The 13340-nt window shown below is 37.0% G+C and overlaps 1 protein-coding gene across 1 annotated transcript in view; it reads right to left on the minus strand.

Moving 5' to 3' along the window:
* LOC143266303 (uncharacterized) overlaps positions 1 to 4518 on the minus strand; it is an 8541-nt gene extending 4023 nt beyond the window's left edge. Inside the window, exon 1 of the mRNA XM_076541839.1 lies at positions 1 to 4518. This exon is cut by the window's left edge and continues 1150 nt beyond it. Within this exon, the coding sequence (XP_076397954.1) occupies positions 2388 to 3749 (1362 nt within the window). The 5' untranslated portion in view covers positions 3750 to 4518 and the 3' untranslated portion in view covers positions 1 to 2387.
* Between the last annotated feature and the right edge of the window lie 8822 nt (positions 4519 to 13340).

Raw genomic sequence — 13340 nt, forward strand, 5'->3', positions numbered from 1 at the left:
GAGGAGCTTTTGTTATTCTATCCAATTTTTCTTCAATTTCAATTTTTTGTTTTACAGGTCCGCGAGGAGAGAAAGTTACCCCTAGGTGCTTCCAGGTGTCCATTATTTTCAACTGTGGTAAGTATGTATTTTCTGCTGTAAAGAGTTGTTCCTCAATAACTTTGATTTTCTTTTCTTTTCCAGCTGGGACTAGCGAGAGACATTTACATTTGTTTGGAGCTATTTGCATTCCATGCTTCTTCAACTCGGTAATTACAATGTTTATCAAGTCCTGTAATCCTTCTTTAGTTTCTGCTATTAATACTAAGTCATCTGCAAAAGCAAGTGCATTAATTAATAAGTCAGCTATTGCGAATCCTACCTGATTTGGAAGTCTACTAATGATCTGATCCATGACGGTATTGAATATAAGCGTTGATAAAGGGTCTCCCTGTCTGACTCCTTGCTTCGGGGTTATTATCTCTGATTTTTCACCATCTTTTTCTATATACAATTCCGATGTTAGATATAATTGTTTCATGTACTCTTTTAATTCCTCTGGCAGATTCTTATTTCGTACTGTCTTTATTATGGAATGGTGTGATACCAAATCAAATGCTTTTTTTTATATCCACAAACGCCATATGCATCTGTCTCTTTTTGACCCATGCCTCGTCCAATAGCGCTGTTAATATATACGATATTTCCGCTATTCCATCGGCTCTGATAAAACCTCTTTGCTTTTCCTCCGGTTTAAATTCCTTATATATTCTATTCGCTAAAATTTTATGATAATGTCTTATTATAATAGATGCAATAGAGATAGGTTTATAGTTTGCTGGATTCCTCCTATCATCGTTTTTAGGCAACAGAATAGTTTTGGCTCTGGACCAATCCGCCGGGATTCTACCTGTATGAAGGATTATATTCATTATTATCATTTTAATTATATTTGGTACCTTTGTTATCCATGTTTTTGGGGATAATCCATCTGCTCCACACGCTGTTTCAATTTTCGGCTTAAATTTGGTTACTTCTTCTATTGTTATTGGTTCCAATTTATTATTTTTAGTATTTGTGTCCGTGTTTGATTCTTGTTGGTCGCTTCCTTCTATTCTGTTACCCATGCCTTCAAAGATTTTTCTCCAATATGGTTCCAGTTCTCTTAGTGTTAGCTGGTCGCTATTTTCTTGCTTCCCATCTAGAACAATATTTGCCGCTTTGGTCACATTTTTCCTCCATAGCTTTTGAATTCTTGTGTATTGCATTTTCCTTCTCTTTTTGTTAGATATTGCCCTTATGTTGCTTTCGGTTTGTTTTCTATTATTATCCTTATTACTCTTTAGTTTTTCAGCTTCCCCGAAATTCATCTTATACCATTCCTTAAGGTGCGCCGTGGGATCTCTTCCCTGCCTCGCATCCTCAACTGCATAGCCTAAAATGTACTTTGCCGGATCTTCACAGGCTGCTGATCTAAGATATTTCAGTGCTTTTGTTTCCTATGTTTCTACATTCTCTTGTATATGTATTTGTAAATTATTTATTTGTTGCGCTATAGTAACTGTATTATTCTGATAATCTAAATCCTGTTATTTATGTTTTCAGTTCTGTCAATTGGATTCCGGATATTATCTGGCGTTTCTTCAAGAAGGTAAGTATGTTGATTGTTTCTATTATTTTCAGGTTGCTGTCTCGTGGCTTGTTCCGGTCCCGAAGTATGGTAAGTATTAATATTCTCTAGGTTTTGCTGAATTTGTTCCTGTCGAGCACTAATATCACAATTATTTTCTCTTTGCAGGTCTATCTGTGCGTTCCTCAAGGCTTCCTTATATTTCACCGACTTTCGTAGGGATTTAATGGCTTCTATTGTTCTAGATGGATAAAGCTTCACTTCTCGATGTAAGTACTCATTGACCCTATTCTTTTCTTTTTCAGGAATTATTTTTTCAGCAGCTGTAATTCTTCTAATATCCTCTGCACACCATCTAAGCTTTTTCCTTGTTACATCTATTGCTTCGTTCATTTCATTCCTATGCGCTGACGCCTTATGTACTCCGAGGCCTCTAAATGAATTAAAACCTTTTCCGCAAAATTCGCAATCAAAGAGGTGGTTGTTCGCTACTACTTCGTTTGAGCTAACCGCCAGCTCAACGGGGGGGGGGGGGGGGGGAAGGATTTCGCGAAGCTCCACTGCATGGCGGCATAGTGATGCCTCCATCTGTTACATTAGTGTTTTGTAGTGTATTGGCAGTGGATCGCGCTCGTCTAGGAGCATTTTGACGACTTAGTTGTATATCGCATGATGTTCTGCAGCCGGTTTGTGTTGGTAGAGGGCTTGGGGGAACCTGTGTAGGTCCCGGCGGGTTGTCGAGCCCCCCCCTAAGTCCTTCGTTCCTATGATTCCCCGTCTAGGGTGCTTCGTAGTCTATGCTCCGTGCTAGGTCTTTCTTTTTCATTATTTGTATAGAACATATTTTATAATCCAGCGCTGAATGTTTATTATCCACCTTACTGCTTCTGTCACAATTTGCGCATCTGGTTTTTTCTTTTTGTTTGCATTCCCTAGAGTCATGGTCCCCAGCACAATGTCCACATGTAGAGGTTGTGGCCGTACAATTCTTCGCTGTATGGTTGAACTTTAAACATTTAAAACATTGTAGTACTCTGATGTAATCTTCGATTCTACAAGATTCATAATTTATGTATAGTCTATTGTGCACTAACATTCTCTGTCTAATTTGAGGCGTGACTTCTAATACAATACTTTTATATCTCTTATCTCTATTTACATATTCGGTTAATATTCTAATTTCGTTATTATCCTTTTCAATATTTATTGCTTCCGCTATCACTTTTGTAGCTTCCGCGAACGGTATATTCGTCGGAAAGTTTCTTATTAACATCCTTGGCCTTAGTTTGTTCTTGCCTTTAATTTTTAGCCCTATATTTCGTAGTTGTGGCGATTCACTTAGCTTATCTAAATCTACTGTTTTTGCCAGTATTCTAACCGCTACTGAATTCAAAGTTATTAAATGATTCACTCTCATATTGAACTCCATTGTGTTTATTTGTTCTTTCAAAGCCTTTTTTATTTCAGTTGACGTTTTATAGGCTGTCGGGTTATCTTCCAAAGGGACTATTAAAAATTCTATAAGGTCGTTAGTCATTACTTGCGTTTCGCCTGATCTAGTTTTAATTGAAATTCCCTTTTTAGCTATCGTAGCATAAGATTTTGGCTGTTCACTCGTACTATGGCCCATCGTAGGTATATGTTCCTTAACCGTATTTTTTATTTCATCCTTTACTGCTTGTGTTACCTCTTGTACTATTGTTTTCTTCAGTTCTGACATTTTCGTATTTATGTCCTCTTCAAATACTTCTGTTGTAGTTCTTGTGTTGCTTTCCTTATGTATTAATTCTACGCATTCCTTTCTCATCTCTACAATTTCTTTAATTCTAGACGCTAATTCGGTGTATGCTCTCGTTATTCTATTGTATGCTTGATATAGATAATTCACTGCATCATCTACAGCTTGTGAGCGCTTTGCTGATTCTTTCGGTGGCACTGTAAATTTTAAATTGTAAAAGTGTCCTTTTATTTTTAGATCCATTACATCAAAATATTGCGGGTCAATTGGCAACTCATATTTCTTTGCTTCAGGCCGCACTGGAGAATCCTCGGAACTATCAGAAGATATAATTCCAGGGGACGAGATAGCTCTTCTTTTTTTCCCTTTAACGGGGGTCATCTCTGCCCCCGGCTGCGCCATTTGGGTAAGTATTTACAATATTCGTTCGCTTATTAACCTATCAGACAAACAGAGATAGAATTAATACACTGATTATTACTAAATTTGACTTATTTCTATTTAATTTAGACTCTATTAACTACTTATTACTTATTCCAATTCTAGTTCGCACGCAATTGCTTAATTTACTATATAAGTATTGTCTATATACTAATATACAGATAACGTTCCTTAATTTCGCTTTTCAAGACACCCGATATATGTACGCAGGCAGCCTTGGCATCCAGCAGGGCCACTAGGACGTCACAAGGTAAGTATCCTTCCGTATTTTATCGATGTACAGGTATTGTATTTATTGTTGGATTAGGGTTTCGAAGTTCGCGCTTCGGAACATGCGATTAGGCGTTTTTTGTAGAATCCTTCTTCCGGCAACCACGCTCTCCTACCGGTCTGGGCGAACGCGTGTGTGTTCCATTGATTTCCCTCAATATTGTTCATTGTTTATTGTGAATATATTATAATGTTCATTTATTGTCTAGTTAAGTAGTTGTTCTTTATTAAACGAATATTAATCTTAATCAATGTGTAAATTCATTTAAAAACAGGTTATGGGCCCAGATATAGACGCAGAAAAAAAAGTAAGGTTAGGTACGCTTTGCGACCACGTGTTTTCTTATATATAAAGTAAAACAAAGTATAAAACGCAAATACATTTCTAAAATGAACGGCCCGAGTCTGCAGTCAATTGAAAAATTGAATAATACGAATTATGAATCGTGGAAAGTGCAGATGAAGAGTGTATTGCGCTTTAATGATCTATGGGAATTCGTAGAAGGAACACTGGAGAAGCAACCTGAAAATGAAGCCCAATGGAAAGCCAAAGATAGTAAGGCCCTTGATTTAATAATATTAAGTTTAAATAAAAATCAGTATAATCACATCAAACAAGCAGAGACGTCAAAGCAGGCATGGGATTCACTTAGAAGAATTTATGAATCACAAGCTCCAATGAGGCAATGTACATTATTTACTCGATTGTACAGATTAAGAAAAGAAGCAAATCAGAGCATGCCTCAATACATAGATGAGTTTGACACAAGTGTACAGCAATTGGAAGAAGCTGGAGTAAAACTACCCCCAGAAGTATATACGATGATGCTACTTTTATCCATGCCAGATGAATACGAATCTTTTTGCATAGCTATACAGTCTAGAGATAAGTTACCAACTTTGGATGAATTAAAAGCGAAACTGTTAGAAGAAGACATAAGGAAGAAAGGTCACCAGCGAAGAATAAACCATGACACAGAGCAGTCTACCCATGACGAAGAGGCACTACTGTCATCCAAGAGAAATCAGTGGCATAAAAGGTCAAGTGGCAGGTATGATCACAAGAAATTTGAAAAAAGTCCAAATACAAAACAGCATGTAAAATGTTTTGAGTGTGGGAAAGTCGGTCACGTAGCCAAGTACTGTAGAAATAAGCAAAGACCATCACATCAAAGAGGAGGTTCAGAGACCACAATGATAGCCTATGCATTAAACACTAATCGTTTGAGATCAGATATATGGTATTTAGACAGTGGAGCAACCATGCACATGTGCAACGATGAAGGGAAATTTCAAAACCTCAAGAAGACACAAGGAGAAGAAATCTACACAGCAACTGACAACAGTACGAAGTCACAAGGAAAAGGAGAAATTAAGATGAGTATAAATTTATTTAATAACAAATATTCAAAAAGTAATATAAAACTCAAGGAAGTAATGTGGCTACCAGATTTCAGGAATAACTTATTATCAGTATCAAACATAACAGAAAACGGTTTTACTGTAACATTTGATAACAAGCATGCAGTTGTAAAGGACAGACAAGGCAAAATCAGATTAACAGCAGAAAAGAAAAATGGACTATATGCAGTTATACCAGAGAGAGACCAAGCCCTGATAGCAGAGACTGCTAGTGATAGATTTGTTAGATGGCATGAAAGATTGGGTCATTTAAATTTCAATGATATTAAAAAGTTACAGAATGGAGACATGGCTAAAGGAATGAAATTGTCAAATCAAGACACAATTAGTATACCAAAATGCCGAACGTGCGATTTAAGCAAGATACACCAACTACCATACAAGGAGTCAAATAAAATGGAAGAAGAGGTACTGGGATTGGTACACACTGACATTTGCGGTCCAATAGATGTGCAATCTTTGGGGGGAGCAAAATACTTTGCAACCTTCATAGATGATAAAACAAGGTATATTGAAATTGCTATTTTGAAAGAAAAATCTGAGATATTTTCAGCATTTAAGGAATACAAAGCTCGCGTTGAAAAGAAAACTGGAAAACAAATAAAGAAATTACGAAGCGACAATGCCAAAGAATATCTATCTAAACCGTTTACTGAGTATCTTAAAGCGGAAGGGATAACAAGGCAGTTGTCGACGCCATATACTCCGCAACAAAACGGAATTGCAGAAAGAGCGAATAGAACATTAGTAGAAATGGCACGCACGATGTTGATCGATTCAAAATTACCTAAAGGGTTGTGGGCAGAAGCAATAAATACGGCCGCATACATAAGAAACAGATGCCCCACAAAGAAATTAACAGGAATGACACCATATGAGGCTTGGACGGGCGAAAAACCGTACATTGGATTTTTAAGAATCTTTGGTAGTAAGGCAATAGCACTAGAAAAGGGAAGAAACAGAGGTAAATTTATGTCAAGAGGAAAAGAGTATATTCTAGTCGGTTATTCGGAAGAATCAAAGGCATATAGATTATGGGAGCGTGGATCAAGGACAATAATCAAAAGAAGGGATGTAAGATTCCACGAATACATAAATAATGATGAAGCAGCTTCATTAAAAATCATAAATGATGAAGATAATACAATTAATCTACCTTTTTCCTGCAGAAGAGAAACAAATGTAAGATTGCAAGAAGTAAGAGAAGAAGAGGAAGAAGAAGAGGAACGAGAAGTAGAGGAAGAAGAAGCTGATGAAGCTGAAATAATAGAAAGCAACAGTAATTCTGACACAGAAAGTGATGATATGAATGAGAAATCTAACATAAAGATATCAAGAGGAAGGCCAAAATTATTACGAACAGGAAAACCCGGCCGACCGAAGAAGATATACCAACACACAGCAAATGTAGCCCAGTATACGGAACCAAGAACAGTTGCAGAAGCGATGAAAAGCACCGAAAAAACGTTATGACTGGAAGCCATGAAAAAGGAATATCAGTCGTTAATGCAGAACAAAACCTGGAAATTGGTAGACAAGCCAAAAGACGCAAAGATACTTACAAATAGATGGGTTTTCAAAATAAAGAATAATCAAGATGGCACAGTAAATAAATTCAAAGCAAGACTAGTAGCACGGGGAAACGAACAGAGGAAAGGTATTGACTTCAACGAGGTATTTGCACCCGTTGCTCGATACGACATAATCCGCACACTCCTAGCAAGCGCCGTGGAAAATAAAATGCATGTACATCACATGGATGTGATTACCGCATACGTACAAGGTAAATTGACGGATACTGTGTATATGCGACAACCCGAAATGTTTATCGAACCCGGTAAGGAGAATAAAGTATGTAAATTAAAGAAACCATTGTACGGGTTACGACAGGCAGGTAGGGAGTGGTACCGAACTTTAAATAATTACCTAAATAGTATAGGGATGAAAAATTCTCAAGTTAACCCATGCGTATATGTTAGAAGTATAAACAATGTAAGTATTATTTTAATTATATATGTAGATGATATATTAATAGCATGTCAAAGTTTGCAGGAATTAACGGAATTGAAGCGGAAATTGAAAGAGAAGTTTTTAATAAAAGATTTAGGTAGGGTTACAGATATATTAGGAATGTCTGTCGAAAGAAAAACGGACACGGGACCGATTAAAATAAATCAACGCAAGTATATACAGGAAACATTAGACAGATTTGGAGTAGCAGATTGTAAACCAACGAGCACACCATTGGTGCCGAACGAAAAATTCAATCATCTATCTAATACGGAGGAGGAAGATATGACAAAAGTTCCATACAGAGAACTGATAGGTGCTCTAATATATATTTCAAATGCAACACGTCCGGATATAGCTTATGCTGCTAATGTACTCAGTCAATTTAATAACAATCCTACAAAATATCATTGGAGAGCAGCAAAACATGTCTTACGTTACTTAAAGGGTACTATGAATTATGAAATAAATTATGTAGCTACAGGTAAACCAATTGAGGTATACGTCGATTCCGACTGGGCAGGTGATGAAAATGACAGAAAATCCCGTACAGGATACGTAAGCATACTGGCGGGAGGACCTGTGAGTTGGGAGTCGAAAAAACAAAAATCAGTCGCCTTATCAACAATGGAGGCAGAATACATGGCCTTATCAGAAGCTACGAAGGAAACAATGTATTTAAAAGGGTTATTAACACAGTTAAATTTGTTCAACTTAGCGCCAAAGACTATTAGTATTTACTGCGATAACCAAAGCGCGATAGAGTTAAGTAAAAATAGTACGTATCATCACAGAAGTAAACATATAGATATACGTTATCATTACTCTAGAGAGATGCAAGAAAATGGAAACATAAATGTACAATATATAAGCACAGATAATATGATAGCGGACGTGTTAACTAAATCTTTGCCAAAGAAAAAACTTGTCAGATGCGTAGGTTTACTAAATATAAGCGAACATACGTGTATATATATAAATGAAATATAAGCGCGAGCGAAATTAAAAGCGTACTTCGAAAGGGGGAGTGTTGGATTAGGGTTTCGAAGTTCGCGCTTCGGAACATGCGATTAGGCGTTTTTTGTAGAATCCTTCTTCCGGCAACCACGCTCTCCTACCGGTCTGGGCGAACGCGTGTGTGTTCCATTGATTTCCCTCAATATTGTTCATTGTTTATTGTGAATATATTATAATGTTCATTTATTGTCTAGTTAAGTAGTTGTTCTTTATTAAACGAATATTAATCTTAATCAATGTGTAAATTCATTTAAAAACATTTATTGTAAAATATCTCTCTTCAATCCTTCTTTTCAGGACACTCGGTATATAGATACACCAGTTCTGCTATCCAGGAGGACGTCGGAGTGGCATACGATAAGTATTTTCTATTTATATCCTTGAGTATAATACGTTTCTTTTCTCTAAAACAAATTAATTATTAGTATTTAGGCTTATATTAATCTTAAAACTAGATTAATTCAGATCGCTGTATGGGTTTATTGATGACATTCCTTGTTTCTTATTTTAGGGACACCCGGTTAGTCCTTAAGTACAGTGTCGCCATCTACTGGATCACTTGGGAACTATGGTGTCGCCATCTATTGAGATTCCTGGGAACTATAGTGGCGCCATCTAGCGGTCGCCTCAGGAACTATATGTCTCTTCGCTTCGCAACTACAACTAATTATAACTTAATAACTATTAATTTAAAATTCATTAAACAAACGTTTTTATACACTATTTTAGTGAGTCTTTTAAGGAAAAATAGTAAAAATCCCCGGAAAAATCGCTTTCAAAATTTAAAATTTCCTTGGGCCCCTTTAGTCGCCCTGTTGGTACGGCACTCAGCGTGCCCTGTAAAGCGCACTTTTTCGACACGTCCCTGATGGTCTAGGCAAGATGGCGGCGTCCGAGCACGTTTTCCATTGTTCGATTTTTACTTTATTTCTCCTTACTCCGTTATTTTTAGTCCACAACACATATATCACTGCGTTCGAAAAAATTTTGCGGTCACGACACTATATAACAGTCCACCTAATTTATCGTTTTTTGCACATTTATCATCACCGAGAAATTTTGCTCGTTAACACGTGCTCGCTCTCGTACCATATCACATTTTTCACAGTTTCCCGATAATATTCATCAGTTTCCACAGAAATTTATACATCGTTTTGTTCAGTATTCTAAGCTCTACACTTTAGTAATAAATTTCCATTAAAATTCACACTTTTTACCACTAAATTCTCGACTCAAACACGGAGCACATTTCGACACGTCAGTCCGCCATTAAGAGAGTCATAGTTAGTTATTAGTGAGTTAAGCAGTCAAGGAAGAATTAAAGAATACTGTCAAAGGACACATACCTGTTATGGGTCAGAGTATAAGCGAACAGCCAAAAATCTATGCAACGGCAACAAGAACAGGAATACCAATTAAAACCAGGACCGGTGAGTCGCAGGTGATGCCAAACGACCTTATTAAATTCCTAGTCATCCCTGTGGAAGATAACCCGAAGAATTATAAAACGGCGATAGAAATCAAGAAGGCACTAAAAGATCAGATAAACCCGGTGGAATTCGATTTAATAGTGAATCACTTAATTACGTTAAATTCACTAGCAGTACGTATATTAGCTAAAACTGTAGATTTAAATAAACTAAGTGAATCACAACAATTACGGAATATAGGATTAAGAATTAAAGGTAAAGAAAAACTAAAACCGAGATTATTAATAAGAGATTTTCCGGCCAACATAGCATTTACGGATATAACTAAAACTGTAGCGGAAGCATTGGACTGTGAAAACGAGAAAAAGGAAATTAGAGCGCTAACTGAATTTCTGAACAAGGATAAAAGATATAAAAGTGTTATACTGGAAGTTGCGCCTCAAATCAGGTTGAAACTATTATCACATGGTAGACTATATATAAATTACGAGTCATGTAGAGTAAAGGATTACATAAGAGTTCTCCAATGCTACAAATGTTTGAAGTTCAATCATACGGCAAAGAACTGCACAGCAACCTCCTCAACATGTGACCACTGCGCTGGGGAGCATGACTCCAGGGACTGTAAGCAGAAAGAAAAGACTAAATGTATTAATTGCGATAGGTATGGAATGGTCGACAGCAAGCACTCAGCGTTAGATTTTAGACAATGCCCAATACAAATAAGAAAGAAGAATGACTTGACTAGGAGCACTGAATATGGGGCACCTTAATGGAGAGTCATAGGAGCGATGGGCTTAGGGGGAGGCACGACAACCCGCCGGGGCCTTCACAGGCTTCCCCAAGCCCAAGATACTCACGAACCGGCCGCAGATTAACAACATGCGATAATCAAATAAGTAGTCAAAATGCTCCTAATCGAGCTAGATCCACTGTTAACTTACCTCAACGTAATAATACTAACAATGGAGGCATCATTATGCCGCCAGACAGTGGAGCATCGCGAAACCCTTCCCCTCCCCCCGCAGTTGGTGGACGGCCTACAAATACAACAGGAAGCAATCAATTATTTTGTTGAGAATATTGTGGCAAAGGATTTAATACATTTAGGGGCCTGGGAGTGCACAAATCTTCAGCGCATAAGGATGAAATGAATAAACTAATAGATTTGACTAGGAAAAAGCTTAGATGGAATGCGGAAGATATCAGAAGAATGGCAGCGGCAGAAATAAAGGTACCTGAAAAAGAAAAAAGAAAAATTAACGAATACTTACACCGAACAGTGAAGCTTTTTCCACCTAGGACGCTGCAAGCAGTTAAATCCCTACGTAAATCCGCTAAATACAAAGAAGCTTTACGGAATGCACAGACAGACCTGCAAGAGGAAAACAATAATGAAATAGACGCGCAGCAAATAGATTACCAACAGAATGTAGAAAATACGAATACTTACATGAATTGTGGACCGAGCAGCAGGACGAGGAACCAACCTGAAAATAATGAGAATGATGAGTATACTTACCTGCCGACAGGAACAAGTGCAGCAATCGACGAGCCATCCTATAGCGCTGAAAGAATAGTTAATATTAATACAAGCAACCGGGACGCCACAATAAACAGAAATGAACAAGAAAACAACACACATACAGACACAATCATAAATACTGTAACATGGGAATCCGAAGCCTTAAAATACCTGAGATCTGCAGCTTGTGATGATCCTGCAAAATATATCCTTGGATATGCAGTTGAAGACGCAAGACAGGGACGAGATCCTTCAGCACATCGAATGCAGTGGTATAGAATGAACTTCGGTGAACCTGGAAAAAAGAAAAGTAATAAGAAACAAGTTAATAATACCGTAAACAGTTTATCTAACAGGAAAAAGAGGAAAATAGAGTATGCAAGGATACAGGAAATATGGAGAAAAAATATAACGAAAGCAGCGAATATTATTTTGGATAGGGAACAAGAAAATGAGGATCAATTATCGCTGAAGGAACTGGAACCATATTGGAAAAATATCTTTGAAGGAATAGGTAACAGAACAGGAAGGAACAACATAGAACAGGCAAATAATACAAATAATACTGAGAATGCCAACATAGAACCGATCACAGTGGAAGAAGTAATCAAATTCAAGCCGAAGATCGAAACAGCCAGCGGAGCTGACGGATTATTGCCGAAAATTTGGACTAATAAGGTACCGAATATAGTAAAAACTATAATAATGAATATTATTCTGCACACAGGTAAAATCCCAGCTGTATGGTCCAGGGCAAAAACAATACTATTAGCAAAAAATGAAGAGAAGCAAAACCCAGCCAATTATAGACCAATCTCCATCTCCTCAATAATAATACGCCACTACCGCAATATATTAGCTAATAGTATATACGAAGAATTTAAACCAACTGATAAACAAAGAGGATTTATTAGAGCGGATGGAATAGCTGAAATCTCATATATATTAACAGCAGTACTGGATGAAACCTGGGACAAAAAGAAACAACTACATATAGCATTTATGGACATTAAAAAAGCATTTGATTCAGTGGCACATGACTCTATAATTACAGTAATTAGAAACAAAAAACTACCAGTGAAACTAAAAGAATATATGGAGCAGCTATACATTAAATGAGAATTATATATTGAGAAAGATGGAGATAGGTCAGGAATAATAAGCCCTAAACAAGGAGTGAGACAAGGGGACCCTCTTTCTACCCTAATATTTAATGCAATGATGGATAAAATAATTGACAATCTCCCAAACGGGGTAGGATATACAATAAACGAACAACTAATCAATGCCATTGCATTCGCAGATGATCTTATATTAATGGCTGAAACGAAAGAATGTCTGCAAGAAATGATAGAAATAATAATCACGGAATTGGAAAGACACGGATTAGAAATAGCGCCGTCTAAGTGTAAATGTTTATCGCTAATACCCGCTGGAAAAGAAAAGAAAATAAAAGTCATCGAAGAACCATTATTTAAAGCAATGAATACATACTTACCACAACTGAAGATAATGGATACCTGGAAGCACCTAGGGCAGACCTACACTCCGAGAGGACCTGTAAAACAGAAAATAGATATAGAAGCATTATTAATCAGAATAACTAAAGCTCCGTTAAAGCCACAGCAAAGATTAGTAATACTAAGAACATATTTAATACCGAGATACTTGCATTCATTGGTACTAGGAAGGGTAAACTACACAGAATTAAGGAAAATTGACAGACTAATTAGAAAATACGTAAGACAGTGGATGTTTTTACCCAACGATGTACCTATAGCCTATTTCCACACCAACATCCGAGACGGAGGACTAGCAATTACATCGTTCTATACTAAGATACCAAATCTAATTGTTAGAAGGATTGAACAAATGAAA

This window comes from Megachile rotundata, unplaced genomic scaffold, assembly GCF_050947335.1.
Source record: "Megachile rotundata isolate GNS110a unplaced genomic scaffold, iyMegRotu1 scaffold0190, whole genome shotgun sequence".
NCBI lineage: Eukaryota > Metazoa > Arthropoda > Insecta > Hymenoptera > Megachilidae > Megachile > Megachile rotundata.